Source organism: Podarcis vaucheri, assembly GCF_965113315.1.
Source record: "Podarcis vaucheri genome assembly, chromosome: 11".
Classification (NCBI taxonomy): domain Eukaryota; kingdom Metazoa; phylum Chordata; class Lepidosauria; order Squamata; family Lacertidae; genus Podarcis; species Podarcis vaucheri.
This window is the reverse complement of record NC_138749.1, coordinates 11,404,974-11,421,372: the sequence shown is the minus strand read 5'-3', so window position 1 is coordinate 11,421,372 and position 16,399 is coordinate 11,404,974. Positions and strand designations below refer to the sequence as shown.

General features: G+C 46.4%; 1 protein-coding gene across 3 annotated transcripts in view; it reads left to right on the top strand.

The window, feature by feature from the left end:
- MYO5B (myosin VB) overlaps positions 1-16,399 on the top strand; it is a 294,157-nt gene that overhangs the window by 269,177 nt on the left and 8,581 nt on the right. For all 3 annotated transcript variants that reach the window (XM_082241748.1, XM_082241750.1, XM_082241749.1), the window contains 5 exons: positions 3,313-3,511; positions 9,596-9,689; positions 12,717-12,860; positions 13,985-14,136; positions 15,356-15,445. In XM_082241748.1, coding sequence (XP_082097874.1) covers positions 3,313-3,511; positions 9,596-9,689; positions 12,717-12,860; positions 13,985-14,136; positions 15,356-15,445 — 679 coding nt within the window. The remainder of the gene's footprint in view (positions 1-3,312; positions 3,512-9,595; positions 9,690-12,716; positions 12,861-13,984; positions 14,137-15,355; positions 15,446-16,399) is intronic.

Below are 16,399 nucleotides of genomic sequence, written 5' to 3'. Positions count from 1 at the left end.
CGAGATGTTGCCTGGTGCGCCGTGGGAAAAATTGAAAAATTCGAAAGATTTTTTAAAAAATAATGTCAAATTTTTGCCCACTAGGCGGGCGCCGGACTGTGTCCACCCTATTTTCCATCCATCCTGGGTGGGGATCAGATCGGATGGGATTGGATGAGAGCGGACAGGCAGTCCGCTCTCATCCGATTCCCCATAGAGAGCAGCGGGGCTCTGACATCTCCCTCTCCGCACACAGTGCAGAGACGGAGCTGTCATCCGCTGGCTCAGCGGGGATCAGCGGATCAATCCCCACTGAGCAGAGTACGGTCCGCAACGTTCAATTCCAGCCAGAATATCAGCTTTGTGTTCAGCCAAACAGGCCCAGGTTGCACACTGAATAAAGTATTTTATAATTTTTCATATTTCTGTTTACTTACTATTTCATAATAAAGTAATTATAAAATACTTTCTTTGTGTTTATTTGATTCCTATTCAAGAGAATTACTTTATATATAGTCAATATAGGCACAGAGTTAATTTTTTTTAACATTTTCTAATGGTGGTGTGCCTCGTGATTTTTTTCATGAAACAAGTGTGCCTTTGCCCCAAAAAGGTTGAAAAACACTGATCTAGCAGACCGCCAGAGATGTGGAGATAGCAGGATCCGCGGCAACATAACTTGCAGGCCCAGTTGTTTATAGGGAGGAGATTGTGGGACTCACCCAACCTCCTTGCAGCAGTTTTCCAGGAAAAGCTGCTTTTAAATAAGAACTTAAGTTTCTAATAAGAACAATAGGTCAACAGCCATAAGAAGAACCCTCCTGGATCAGTCCAGAGACCCATCTAGTCCAGCATCCTGCTCTCACAGTGACCATCCAGGTGTCTATGGGAGAAGCTTGCAAGCTGGACTCGAGGGAGAACATAGCCAACTTGACTAGTAACTACAGATGGCTGTATCCTCCATTCGTATGTCTAATGCTCTTTTGAATCCTTTTCATGTCAGTGGCCAGCGCCAACTTTCGTGGGAGCAAATTCCATAGTTTAACTATGCTCTAAAGCACAGGCGTTCCTTCCTCCAAAGGTCCTCAGCACCTGTGCTTTGGTCTCTTTGAACCTGGCACTTTCATGGCCTAAAGTAAAGGTAGAGGGACCCCTGACCATTAGGTCCAGTTGTGGCCGACTCTGGGGTTGCGGCGCTCATCTCGCTTTATTGGCCAAGGGAGCCGGCATACAGCTTCTGGGTCATGTGGCCAGCATGACCAAGCCACTTCTGGCGAATCAGAGCAGCACACAGAAACGCTGTTCACCTGCCCGCTGGAACGGTACCTATTTATCTACTTGCACTTGACCTGCTTTCGAACTGCTAGGTTGGCAGGAGCTAGGACTGAGCAACTGGAGCTCACCCCGTCACGGGGATTCGAACCGCCGACTTCTTGATCGGCAAGTCCTAAGCTCTGTGGTTTAACCCACAGCGCCACCCGCGTCCCTTCTACCCTATTCAGGCAATCTTAAACTTTTTTGCACTCATTCTGTAGGGAGGATTTATCCTGAACTGGACACTCCTTGGCTCCTATGAGCTTTCCCCCAGCGATCAGTCTCTACCTCCGAGAAAGACGAATGAGGGCTACCCCTCTCTACAAAATGAAGGAAGCATTATCTATCTGATAGAGATGCTGGTGGTTAGAGGGTGTCCTGGGCCAATTACTTTTGGCCCCCTCCCCAATTCTGGCCACACTGCTTTTCTCCTTCAGAGAGGGGAAGGGACAGGGAACCTCTCTCAGTCCTGGCTTGGTGGAGAAGCGGGAAAGGGCCTTCTCCTGTGCTGCTCCTGGCAAATTTGGAACTCCCTCCCGAAAGAAACTAGGCTGGCTTTGTCCTTGTTGTCCTTGCGCTGGCAGGCAACGACCTTCTTGTTCCAACAGTTCCGGGCTGTTTTTAATGAAAGGGTTGGTGCTGTGGTGTCTTTATTGTAATTATTGGTGTGGTTTTAATAGATTGTTTATATGTATATATATTTTTAATTCTATCAACGTTTAATTGCTTTTTAATTATTGGTTTTTCTATGTTTTTAGCAGTTCTTAATTTTGAGCTGCCTTGAGTCCTGTCAGGGAAAAAAGCAGGGTATAAATAAATATGTAATGTAATGATACTAACTTTTAAAAGGCTTGCACCATGAACAGTGGCATGAATGAGCCCCTCAGAACGCCCCCCCCCCCGGAAGTGAGGCTGGCTGCTTCCTTCTTGCCACACTTCCTGGAGTGGCTTCAGAGTTTTTGCATTTGTTCGAATTCATCTTTTTTATATTTTAAAACACATGAAAAGGAAAGGGAAAAATATTGCCGCTGTCAAAACATTATACACTTCAATGAAACAAACTGGCACAAACTAAGATTGTTGTGGGATAAAGTAACTGAAGGAAAGAGAGGAGGAGAAAAAAAATGATAAATAAAACAAAATTAGGTAATTGTTTTACTGTACAGAATAAATCAAAAACTCTTCAGTGTATATCATATCCAAAACATACCCATCGGAAAAGTTAGTTTGCTATTCATTTCTCTCAGAACGGATGATTTGAAAATAAAATACAAAGTTTCTACGTAAAAATTCAAACTTTTTTTTTGTTATTTTAGATACATTGCGTGAAAAGGAAAGGAGAATCTATGTCAACCAAACTTTACTGTATGCCTGTAAGGCGGATTGTCCAGGCTCTTCAATATTAGTAAATATTATAAAATCGGACCACACCACAGTAAAGTTATCTTTCTTAGTTTGACCTCATACAATCCTCAGCTGTACCAGCACTGTATCCTGTACCACTTGATATCCATTTGACAGCGTAGCGCTGGAAAGAACGTTCCAATACCTAACGATAACAATCCTTGCAGCTCGTAACCTATGCCCAATACAAACTCCTTAGTGTGTAGTTCTTCACAACAGCTGGCTTTACAGAAATATTTTACAGAAGAGTGGCTTCAGAGCTGATGCAGTGTTGTCACTTAGCAAGTGCCCTCAACTCTTAAAGGGGGCCCATTTCCCTCTGATAATTCATGCCCCACCCATAGCAGTTCATAGAGTCAAAGAATTGTAGAGTTGGGAGGGACCCCAAGGGATCCCATCTAGTCCCTGCAAGCAGGAATCTTTTGCCCAACGTGGAGCTCACACTCACAAGGTTAAGAGTCTCGTGCTCTGCTGACTGGGCTATCCTAATCGTATCCCTCGTGTCCAGTTGTTGTGCGGTTTCTTTGTTTCTTCCGGACCTTGGCTTTGAGAGGTCAAGTGATTTTGTGATTTCTCTGTCTTCTCCCACTTCACCTCCCCCCCACACACACTCAGGCTCCTTGAGGCCCAGCTCCAGGATCAGAGGAGAGAGCATGAAGAGGAAGTAGAAACTCTGAAGGAGCAAATGGGGACCTTGAGGGAAGAGATGGAGAAACAGCAGGAGGTCTTCTTCCAGACGCTGCAGCTGTCGCCAGAAGCCCAAGTGGAGTTCGGAATCCAGCAAGAAATCATGCGGCTGACCAGCGAAAACCTGGTAGGGTTGGACTGGCAGAATAATAATAATAATAATAATAATAATAATAATAATAATTAATAATAATAATTTATTATTTGTGCCCCGCCCATCTGGCTGGGTTTCCCCAGCCACTCTGGGCGGCTTCCACAAAAACCAAAAATACACCAATATGTCATACATTAAAAACTTCCCTGAACAGGGCTGCTTTAAGATGTCTTCTGAATGTCAGGTAGTTGTTTATCTCTTTGACATCTGATGGGAGGGCGTTCCACAGGGTGGGCACCACTACCGAGAAGGCCCTCTGTCTGGTTCCCTGTAGCTTTGCTTCTCGCAATGAGGGAACCGCCAGAAGGCCCTCGGCGCTGGACCTCAGCGTCCGGGCAGAATGATGGGGGTGGAGACGCTCCTTCAGGGATACTGGGCCGAGGCCGTTTAGGGCTTTAAAGGTCAGCACCAACACTTTGAATTGTGCTCGGAAACGTACTGGGAGCCAATGAAGGTCTTTCAAGACCGGTGTTATGTGGTTTCGGCAGCTGCCCCCAGTCACCAGTCTAGCTGCCGCCTTCTGGATTAGTTGTAGTTTCTGCGTCACCTTCAAAGGTAGCCCCACGTAGAGCGCATTGCAGTAGTCCAAGCGGGAGATAACTAGAGCATGCACCACTCTGGCGAGACAGTCTGTGGGCAGGTAGGGTCTCAGCCTGCGTACCTTGGCTCTTCCTGCTGTGGAATGCTGCAGTCGTGCTATGGGTGAAAAAGACCCTGTCTTGGAGACAGGGGGGAGGAAAGAGCTGCTTGCACACCTCTGCCTTTGGCACCTCTGCCCTCTCCTGTAATGTCGGAGTCTCCTTTCAGTTACGTTCCAGGGCAGGGCTCAATAAGATGAGCCATGCTGGATCAGACCAAAGGCCCATCTAATCTGGTATCCTGTTCTCACAGTGGCCAGTCTGATGCCAGTGGGAAACCTGCAGGAAATGCATGGGTGCAACAGCCCTCTCTCCATCTCGTACTGCCTGGGGAGATGGTTGTGTGTAGCAGCCCAGTAGGTGAGACCTTTCGTTTCCACTATACAGATGCAAACCATTTTGTGTGCAGAGGAGAAGACTTCCCACATAGGGCAGCTTACAAATCATGTTGTATTCAAAACAGTAACTAAGCAACTGCCAAATGTCTGAATCCGTAGCAGGGCTGCAAAGGATTGATATTCTACCCAGCATTGGGCAATACAGACCATCAACCCTAAGGCAGCTCCTTATAATTTATAGATACATTGCAGATGTTTCAGGAAGATGTCAGGGATAACTAAGTTGTGTACAGTGGTACCTCAGGTTAAGTACTTACCGTATTTTTCGCTCCATTGGACGCACCGGACCATAGGAGGGGGAGAACAGGGAAAACTTTTTTTTTTCTTGTTCTCCCCCTCTAAAACAAGGTGCGTTCACCAGAGCTTGTGGGGCTGGCGGTGGAGGGAAGCGCTGCTTTCCCCCACCGCCAGCCTCAAAGATCCCTGAAGCCTTTGGAACGCAGCGCCCCGCTGCCCTGCAGAGGTTTGCGCGCAGCCGTCCCCAACCTAGAGCAGCGAGACGGAGCGCTCCGCAGTGCTCCGTCTTCCTGTTCTGGCTTTGGGCTTAGCGGTGCAGCCTGCATTCGCTCTATAGGACGCACACACATTTCCCCTTAATTTTTGGAGGGGGAAATGTGCGTCCTATAGAACGAAAAATACGGTAATTTGTTCCGGAGGTCCGTTCTTAACCTGAAACTGCTCTTAACCTGAAGCACCACTTTAGCTAATGGGGCCTCCTGCCGCCGCCATGCCGCCGGAGCACAATTTCTATTCTCATCCTGAAGCAAAGTTCTTAACCTGAAGCACTAGTCCTGGGTTAGCGGAGTCTGTAACCTGAAGCGTATGTAACCCGAGGTACCACTGCATGTCCCTGATGTGGCGTCTTGAGAGGAAGAGATTTTCATAGCAGGAGAGAGAAACATAGGTGCTGTGTTAAAGCACCGGTCCATGCAGCCTATCACATAGATAGGCAATGTAGTGCCCTCTTGATATTGTGAGACTCCCATCAGCCCCTGCCAGCATAGCCAGTGGTCAGGAAAGATGGAAGTTGTGGTTCAACAACAGGAAAAGTTGTCTGACAGTAGAACCCTAGGGAGGCTGTGCACTCTCCTTCCTTGGAGATTTCTAAGCAGAGGTTGGATGGCCATCTGTCATGGATGCTTTACTTGAGATTCCTGCATTTCTGGGGGTTGGACTAGATGACCCTCAGGGTCCCTTCCAACTCTATGATTCTATGAACAACTGGAGAGCACCACATTGGCTACTCCTGGCCTAGCATTACCTGCTCTTTCCTGGCAGCAACTTTCCAGAACTTCAGGCATAAAGTGTTTCCCATCACCTGATCCTTTTAACCAGAGACGCCATAGATTGGGCCTGGGACTTCTGAATGCAGAGCATATGCTCTTATCACTGAGCTATGGCCTTTTTACCTGGAGATATTGTGGTCTGTAGAGTAGGGGGCCCTCTAGCGCGAAAGAATGTAGAGATCTTATGGGGATCAATTTGCCTGCCGCTTCTGCTTGTGCTCCACAGTGGCATCTTATTAGGAAAACTTTTATCACTTCCAAGCAGATGTGTCAGAATCATTTAAATATGAACGTCAAGAACTGTGGCAAAAAGCACTGAGGTGGCAAATTGTAAATTATTATGTACCGTGTTTTGCTTCCCCTGGAAGTCGGGAATCAGTGACCTTAGGTTGTTTCTTTGGCTAGGCAGAGGGCAACAAAGACTGACTGATTGACAAGCAATAATTGGTAGGAGGAAGCCTTGTCAGATAAACCACTAATTCCCTGATTGTTCTTAATGTAATTATTTATGTTGGGAGCAAGGTTTTGTGGCATGCCATGGAGAGACCTGCTTATTGCTTAACCCGTTGGCAGAAGCTCCAGCAATCGAGGGCTGTCAAACAAACACTTGCCATTTTCTTGCCAGGATTGTTATTCTTTGCACGCACAGCTTTAATTAGTACTTATGAAGCATCTCTAAACTCCAGGCACTGTGCGAAAACTACAAACATGAGGCTAGCCTTGCATGGATTTCCTGCTCAGCTGAGGATCACACTACATGTCACATTAGCTTCATGGAAATGTTTCATACAAATTGCCACCACAGTCTGAGTCAATATTGGTGGGAACATGCCTTAAATTGGTATTAGGCTAAAAAATTATCCATTGAAGTGAATGGGAGACACACACTCCTCCCCACTGCAGGTAAAGGTAAAGGGACCCCTGACCATTAGGTCCAGTCGTGACCGACTCTGGGGTTGCCGCGCTCATCTCACTTTATTGGCCAAGGGAGCCGGCGTACAGCTTCTGGGTCATGTGGCCAGCATTACTAAGCCGCTTCTGGCGAACCAGAGCAACGCACGGAAACGCCGTTTACCTTCCCGCCGGAGCGGTACCTATTTATCTACTTGCACTTTTTGGTGTGCTTTCGAACTGCTAGGTTGGCAGGAGCTGGGACTGACCAACGGGAGCTCACCCCGTCGCGGGGATTCGAACCGCGACCTTTTGATTGGCAAGCCCTAGGCTCTGTGGTTTAACCCATAGCGCCACCCATGTCCCCCACTGGTACAGAAGGCCTTATCTGGATTGGTAACACAGCAGAGGACAAACAGTTAAAGCACTCCTAACCCTGACACTAGGGTCCTGTTCCAGATTTGAGAATCACGTGAGCAATTTGTGTGTGCGTACATGTGTTTAAAAATCCTAAACCCTGCACTTGAAGAAACCACTATGTATCTAATGTAATGAGAAGACAATGTAGCCTTCTTTTCCCCTTCCCTCTACTTGCAGCCCAAACATTGCAGGGAAGGCTTTACTGCTTCAAACTGCTGATGGTATAATCTGGGGGGTTTTGTGTGTGTTTTTTTTAACTGCTGAACCACGCTTTCTCCATCATCTACACGGAATCAAGCTTTTGATAACGTTACAGCTAGATCAGGCAGGCAGTCGAGCAGCAAGGAAAGAGAGAACACGATAACTGGCTCCTTAAAATAATTCAGCCTCACCCTGAGCAACTTGACAAATTACTCACTTTACTATTATATGAAAAGCTCACAACGCATGATTGATTGGTCTGGTGCAGACTGAAATGGACCCTGAAAGAGAAATCAATGTACAGCTTTAAAAAGCTGCTGGTGTGTTTAGGGTCTCTTTAAAAAAAAAAAGTTAGACAACTTCTTTCTGGCTGAAGAAGACAACAATTTCCTTAGACCTTTCTGCTTATTTTATTTGTTGTATCTGTGTGCCTTGTCCTTCATTCTAGATATTCAGTTCAGCTTAGAAATTGGGCTTCTCCCATTTAATCCTCACTATAAGCCCCGTGAGGTAGTTTGGCCTGAGAGCCTGTGATTCGTCAGTGAACTTGGTGTCTGAGCAGGGATTTGAAGCCTGTTCCCTCTGGTCCAACTGCCCAAAATACCACACTAGCTCTCCCTAGCGGTTTTTATTCATGGGCATGCACCAGCAATTTACCCCATGAAGATGGTGACCTTGTTCACACACTGCTTTTAGACCATAGTTGAGCTGTGGCTTCAAGGCGAATGTGCAGTGTGCACTGATGCACATTGCTGAAATTGGAGGTGCTGGTCCTATTTCTGGGAGCTAAACCATCCTCTGGCTTGGCGTTATGTCCAATCCCAGGCTCATTATTTCCAAACCAAACTGTGAGTGGTCAGCAAGGTTTCTTTTGGGCTTACTGCTCATGCTTTCTCTGGACAAAACAAACCACAAACCCAGGTTCAGGTGTGACACTCATGCCACAGCTCATGGCTTGCTTCCTAGAAGCAGCGGGGAAGAGCAAACCACCAGTGGTTTTTTAGCAGCATGCACCAGCAGGCTGCAAGCCCTAGGCTCTGTGGGTTAGACCACAGCACCACCCGCGTCCCATCAGAGGGTCGTCGGTTCAAATCCCCGCGACGGGGTGAGCTCCCGTTGCTCGGTCCCTGCTCCTGCCAACCTAGCAGTTCGAAAGCACGTCAAAGTGCAAGTAGATAAATAGGTACCGCTTTGGCGGGAAGGTAAACAGCGTTTCTGTGCGCTGCTCTGGTTCGCCAAAAGCAGCTTAGTCATGCTGGCCACATGATCCGGAAGCTGTACGCCGGCTCCCTTGGCCAGTAAAGCGAGATGAGCACTGCAACCCCAGAGTCGGCCACAACAGGAACTAACGGCCAGGGGTCCCTTTACCTTTTACCAGCAGGCTGTATATTCAGTTAAACCACAGCTTAGTTTGACTATGGTATAAACTTTAACTGAGGGAGCGCCCCATATGGAAATCCTTGAACCGGTGAGCTTTTTAGCTCCACCCCTTCCTATCATGTAATTTCCTGCTATGTGAACAGGGAAACTGACAAGCAGGAAACCACAAACCATGAATTAACTATGGGAAAACCTCAAAAAGCACAATCTCCTGATCGGTCACCAAGCCTTCAACGCTGCTTTCTGCAAGGTTCCTATCTGCTGTACATCTCTACTTGCTCCGCACCTGATGTGTCAACCTGCATCAGGCCAAATTAGGCCCACAAATTTAGTCAGGGGTTCCCTACCCCTGTGAATGAGGCCAATCTGAATGTGGAAAGGAGACAGAAAAGCATTATGGACTGGGTGTGCCAAACTAAAACCAGGATTCCTTGCATACTCATTAGTGGAATTGTTAGTGCTTCTAATTTCCAGTCATTTTCATGCCTCCCATAAATTTAAGCTGTAAGCCCTGGGAAAGGGCATACAACCGGAACGCCCTGTAGCTAGAGAGAAACGCCAAACCCTTGGAGGTAAATGCAACACTGGGGGGGGGGTGTTTCTAGCTATGACAGGCCCTTTTATTACATTTTAGCATGTTTTCCAATTACCTGTTCAAAGTGGGAACGCCCTTGCTGGGGACTGTTTTAATGCAAATCAGTAAAGGGAGTGCCACGAAGCATTTGCTGGTTTTGTGTTTGCACGGCTGAAGCAGAGCGTTTGGCAGCAGCACACGCAGACTTTTGCTCTGTTAGCCAAGTGAAGCAGTTTAACTTGATTACAGATGTCATTCCTGTCTTTCAGGATCTCAAAGAGCTGCTGGAAAAACTGAAGAAGAATGAAAGCAAGCTGAAAAAGCAGCTCAAGATTTACATGAAGAAAGTCCAAGATTATGAAGGTAGGTCTGGCCTGAGATGTTCCTGCTGTAGATGAGAAGTCAATAGAACTCCGTTGTGTTCCTTTCCCCATAACAGAGAGTTCAGTTCAACTGAGCGGCTTGTGCATCTTTAAACCAACAGAAAGCCAGAAACTCTGAGGCTGCAGCAGATGATATGATATTAAGGTGTAAATCAGGATATTGATTGGAAGACCAAGGAGAGTTATGCATAGGGGGAAGGAACGGTCAGGAACCTTAAGAGCCAGAGTCCTTGTTACTCATTTGGTAGGTAGATGTTGTCAGGGTACAAGGGTATATAGGTGCCATCAGTCATCTCACCCCCACTATAACATCCCACAGTCTTGATAGACTGGGGTGCACAATTCTTGCCTATAAAATAGGACAGGAGCTGGACTGCTTTAAAAATCAGTTCTCATGGTGCCTCCCTGTGGCCCTTTTCGGTCCTGCCTTCCTTTGGCTTTTAGTACTTCCAATATCGAGGAAGCACTCCACCTCCTGGTGCCTCTTGGATAAATTGCACCTATTAAGGGAACCCTGTATATTTACAGCAGCAGTTGAAATGCCTCAGCAAGAAAGGAACATGGAAAGAAGACATCTGTGCAGCCCTGTAATTCTTTTTATCTTGGTGGCTTGACAGATCGATTAGCTACGCCAGGCTTTGATCCGAAGGACTGGTTTTGGAAAGCTGGTCATTAAATGAAATTAAGCCTAATGAATAGGGGATTCTGCATCGTGGCAGCTGGAGCAGATGGTTCTTGTCACTGTAATTTACATGCATCAAAGTGACACTTGCCGCATTATTTGAATTGTGCCTTAATATCCATTTTCCTAATAAATATCACGGCTGCGCCCCTCACCAGGGTGCCACAGCGGTTATCCTCTATGGTAAGCCACTTTAAACAGTGTTAACACACAAAAGGCATCAGTACGGTCACCATCTTCCTGTACGGTTAAAGAGCAGAGCTTCTCTTTTTCCTGTGAACACAGCAGTTTTGTCTAATGGCTGCAGCCGAGTTGTCCACTAGGGATCAATCCAGGAAGTCAGGACTTAATGATGAGCACCTTGGACCAGGTTTGAGAGTGGGAGGTGGGCTGCACATACGATTTAGTTGTTGCGGCCAGATCTTCTCTCTCACACAGAACGGTTATTTATTTATTTATCTATCTATTTATCTACTAAATTTGTATGCTGCCCTACATCCATAGATCTCGGCGCGGTTCACAACATCAAAACACAGTACAGCAACACAAAGCACATGATAAAAACAGGAACAAAAAAACAACAAAGCAATACATCTTACTATGCCATATCTTACTATGCCAAGAACCAGTGTGGCGCTGTGATAAAAGAGTGTTGGGACCCCAGGCCTCAAATCCCTGTTCAGACATGAAACTCGCTAGGTGACCTTGGGCAAGTCATAGTCTCTCGGCCTAACCCACCTCACAGGGTTGCTGTGAGGATAAAATGTTGAGGGGGGGAACCATGCGCACTGCCTTGCGCTCCTTGGAGAAAAGATGGGATATATTTGTAACAGTAAATCAAATTTTAAAAAATAAATACCGTATTTTTTGCACCATAACACTCACTTTTTTCCTCCTAGAAAGTAAGGGGAAATGTCTGTGCGTGTTATGGAGGGAATGCCTACGGGTGGCATGCCTACGGATTTTCCTCCTCTAAAAACTACGTGCGTGTTATGGTCGGGTGCGTGTTATAGAGCGAAAAATACGGTACATGATAGCATCCAAATAAGTGTATGGGATCTGTAGCCATTGGCAGTTAACTGCAAATTAGCAGTGAGCTTCTCGGTCCATTAATGGACTTGATGATGATGCAACTTTTTGTGATTATGAGTGATCACAAGATCCATTTTTATTAGCAGGTGTGTATACTTAGAAGTAATTCCCACTTGGTTCAGAGCTGCTTACTCCTGCATAAGTGTGATTACGAAAGCCTCTGGAGACGTTTCTTTTGTTCATGTAGGGAAGGAATGGACAAGAAAGGAGAGGATATAACAATGACAGGGCATGCAACTGTTGGGACCTATAGAGCTTGTGATTCTTTCTCACATACAGTAGATGGGAGGAAGTAAGCCTGGGCCGGAGCTATGCCAGACCTTAGGAGAAGGCTCATCTCATTGAATGCTTCTGCATATTACTTACCTGGGCATAGAAAACAAGGGAGATGAGGCATGCGCTAGCCTTCTGTGTGCAAGTAAGGCTTTCGTATGGAGGAGCATTAAATCATTGGAGCCATGTGCCCCACCCATAGTCTGAAGAGAGATGACACACACACAGCCTCACTTTATCAGCTTTTTGTGAGAACTTAAGCACAGACATGGGATGCGGGTGGGGCTGTGGGTTAAACCACAGAGCCTAGGACTTGCCGATCAGAAGGTCAGTGGTTCGAATCCCCGCAATGGGGTGAGCTCCTCTTGTCTGGTCCCAGCTTCTGCCAACCTAGCAGTTCGAAAGCACGTCAAAGTGCAAGTAGATAAATAGGTACCACTCCGACGGGAAGGTAAACAGCATTTCCGTGCGCTGCTCTGGTTCGCCAGAAGTGGCTTAGTCATGCTGGCCACATGACTCAGAAGCTGTCTGCGGACAAACGCCGGCTCCCTTGGCCAATAAAGTGAGATGAGCGCCGCAACCCCAGAGTCGGTCACGACTGGACGTAATGGTCAGGGGTCCCTTTACCTTTAAGCACAGACATCAGTCCAAGTTCAGTTAGCTTTGGTGCCTTTCCAACACTGAGCCCCAGTTAAAGTGGGCAGTAGAATTGATGCCAAGGGAGGTGAGAAGGAAGTGTGCAATTCTGTGGCTCGCTCCTGGATCTCCTAACCACGGGTAAGAAATCTCCCTGCAGCAGTCCTCTCTCGGAGACCGCCAGCTTGAAATGGACCAAACCAGAAGGCGCTAGCTGCTTTTCAAGGCTGCTGCTTTAAGCCTGCCTGTAAGGTATCTGTGCAGCATTGATCATTTGGCAATTTACTTTGATTCAGCACCGGCTCATCTGTTTTCTCTTCACAGCTGATCAAGTTGTTGAACAGACTGAAAAGCGGCGGCATGAACTCAACAGACAGGTCACTGTCCAAAGGAAGGAGAAAGATTTCCAGGGAATGCTGGAGTATTGCAAAGAAGATGAGCCGCTACTTGTGAAAAATCTCATTACAGGTAATGCTCTTGGCTTTGCTTGTTATTAAAAGAAACCTCAGAGTAGGAAGGCGAGTAACAGCAGGCACACTTCCCTGCAAGATGGCTGCCAACATCTACTGAAGTTGCCCTGTAATGGGCAGCTGCAGGGAAAGGACATGTGCTCTGAAACAACAGAAACAGGTGGGATAGGGGTGAACCCCATTTCCAGGCAAGCCATGGGACCAAGTTTATTGAAGTAGGCTGTTGCTGAAGGAAAAAGGGGGGGGGGGAGACTCTCTTCCATCCGGTAATTCAAGCACTGTTTATAAGGTGCACTTTCTGTTTTGTGTGGTGGTCCCAGGAAGTCCGACCATGCCAAGTACTTCTTCACACAGCGCACAATTGATTTGTGGAATTCACTATCCAAGGGCCATCAAAAAGGATGCGACCAATCCACCACAGATAGGTCTGTCTATGGCTGTTAGCTGTAGAGCCTGAATGGAATATCTCAGCATTGCAGGAAAGGAGGACTGCCTTCCAAGCTTCCTGGAAGCGTCTTGCTGGCCAGCATGATGGACTGCATGAATCTTCAACCTGATCCCGAAGACTTGGCTATTTTGTAGTGTGCACCTGAGAACACTTAACACTTCCCAGAATACTCTGCAACGTGCAAGGGTTTCACAGCAGAAGCACAAAAATTTGACAGCAAGCAAATTATACGGCGTCCCCTGGAAAGCAGGACTGTGTGATGCTGCAGAATTGCCAAACCTAAGCAGGTGCAAAAATGATCAGGATCTACTGGAAACTCCGTGTAGAAATCAGATATCATTCTGGTTTTTAAAAGGATTTAAAATAGCTTGTAAAGTATTTAAATCATCAGATTTAAATCTCTCTTACACACTGAGTTTTTGACTGCAGTGCCCACTTAACTGTATTAATGTGGGTCCATTTCTTCACAATGTGATATACTTCATTTAGCTAATGCATGCATAACTGGGGTTTTTTTTAAAAAATGAGTTTTTTGTATAGATTTTATATTGTAGGGGAGGAATCTGATAATTAAGTAATTCTGTGATTTGGTCATCATTCAGATGGTGTGCATAATATATAACTACACTGTTAAGAAGTCAGGTTGTCTGAAAGGTTTTCTCTCCTGCTCACAGATCTGAAGCCCCAGATGGTCTCTGCCACGGTGCCCTGTCTTCCTGCCTACATCCTTTACATGTGTATCAGGCATGCAGATTATAGTAATGATGATCATAAAGTGCACTCCTTGCTTACCTCTACCATCAATGGCATTAAAAAAGTATTAAAGGTAAAAACAAAGCAAAACCCTAACACCTACGTAACCTCAGGGTTTTTCTAATGGGAACAAATTGCCTGGGGTTTTATTGTTTGTTTGGCTTTGTTCTGATATTATTAGCAAGAAGTGTGACAAGGTTAAACATACAACTGGATGGTTGGCAGTAGAGGTTTCTAGGGAAAGAATATGCCTGCCCCTCCATCCAGAACTCAAGAAACTTTCTCCATAAAACACTGGAGCCTTTGAAACCATAATGTGCACCCAGAGAGTCTCTTAGGCAGGCTTCCTTAACCTGGCCCTCCAGATGTTTTGAGACTACAATTCCCATCATCCCTGACCACTGGTCCTGCTAGCTAGGGATCATGGGAGTTGTAGGCCAAAAACATCTGGAGGGCCAAAGTTGAGGAAGCATTTGCAAGAGCATCAGTAGATGTGTCAAGAACTTCACATTCGTTCTTTTTCTCATGGCCTTTGCTTCAGAGCTCACAGTTTCTAGACCTTACTCTTCCTGCCAGGCCTGGTCTCAGCATCTATGATCTGCTAAGGCCCCAGCATCCTGGCAGGACTTACCAGCACTGAGCTCTGCCTTGTCCCACCCATGCCAGGCAGCTGAGTCTGTGAGCAGCCATGTTAATTTCCTGCTCTGCTGTGATGCTCTCATCAGTCTCCCTGGGGAAAGTACAGCTAGGTGGCTCTTAGCTGCCTTCAGCTAGGAACCCCTGCCAGATAAGTCGGATAGCGTCCACCAAAGGGCACTTACTCCAGCACCCACCTTAAGCTTTGAGCCAATCCTGGTACCAAAGAATTTATGCTGCAGAATGAGCAACCAAAAGTCTGTATGATACCCATGAAGGGAAAGTGCCAGGCTTTGTTGCAAGCAAGATGTAACTGATCGAACCAGATTTCTTTCAAGGAGGTAATGAAGAAGTCTCATGGGCTCAAGGGATGGCTCCTTGTCTGCCCCTCCATTCTTACAATCCTATTACACTAAATTGCTTCTCCTCCTGATACAGCAACACTACCTCCCTAATGGTTCAATGCAAGCATATTTGGAAATAGCAGAATTAAGCATTCCTGCTGCAGATATCTAGATCACCTGCCTATAATGGACGTGTGACTAGAAGGATATTGTGACTCCAGGAATTAATCAGGGGGTTTTAAGCAAAACTAACCCATAAAAGCAGAGGTTTCAAAGAGGGTTTTCATCATATTTGTTTTGGGTTCTTCGCAGAAACATCACGACGACTTTGAGATGACGTCGTTTTGGCTGGCTAACACCTGCCGCCTTCTACATTGCCTGAAGCAATACAGTGGGGATACGGTGAGATAAGCGGTTGTGGGAAATGTCACCATGATGGATGTGCACACAGTCTGTCACCTGTAACTTCTCTACTGAAATAAGCACTGCTGCTCCCATTCACTTCAATGGGAACTTGCCATTGAAGGCTAATGCTGAATTGTTTTCAATATCTTTGTAGTATCTTATATCAGAACAAATGGGATTTGCAAGAAAAATGTGCAGTGTTCGAGTACAGGATATTACATCTTTTCTCACCCACCACCCTGATTTTCTGTTCTCTTGCTCCACCTGTGGACGTATTCTGTTCTCACTGAGCATGCTCAGTCTTTGTTGACTATGTGTGGTTTTGTTTTGTTTTGGGGGTTTCCTCTCCTTTAGGGGTTTATCTAAAGATTGTGCAAATTTGGGTTTCCTCCAGGTCTGTTGACACCTCTATTTATGGACAGCACCATTTTGCTACACAAGGCTCCACACTCGGAGAACGAGTCCCCTATTAGCATAAAGTTTTTCACCCTCCTATGGATCTGCCCTGGAAGCTACAGCTGCTTATTCCCTTGAGTTTAACATCAGTAGATCTAGAATAACAACAACAAAAATGCCCTTAGATCGTTTCCAGAAGCAGGATGGGGGGTGGACTGAGCCAAAATGCCTTTTCCCTATTTGCCTATTTTTAGTTAAGTATATCAACATGAAAATATGCTGGTGTGTGTGCTGTGCATCATGCATCCTGCCCAGCAAGAGGATCTTGGTGTCTCTCCTCAACCCAGAACACAATGTACAGGAGCGGGTGGCGCTATGGTCTAAACCACCAAGCCTCTTGGGCTTGCCGATCGGAAGGTCGGTGGTTCGAATCTGTGTGGCAGGGTGAGCTCCCGTTGCTCTGTCCCAGTTCCTGCCAACCTAGCAGTTCAAAAGCACGCCAGGGCAAGTAGATAAATAGGTACCGCTGCACTCTGAAGGTAAATGGCGTTTCCG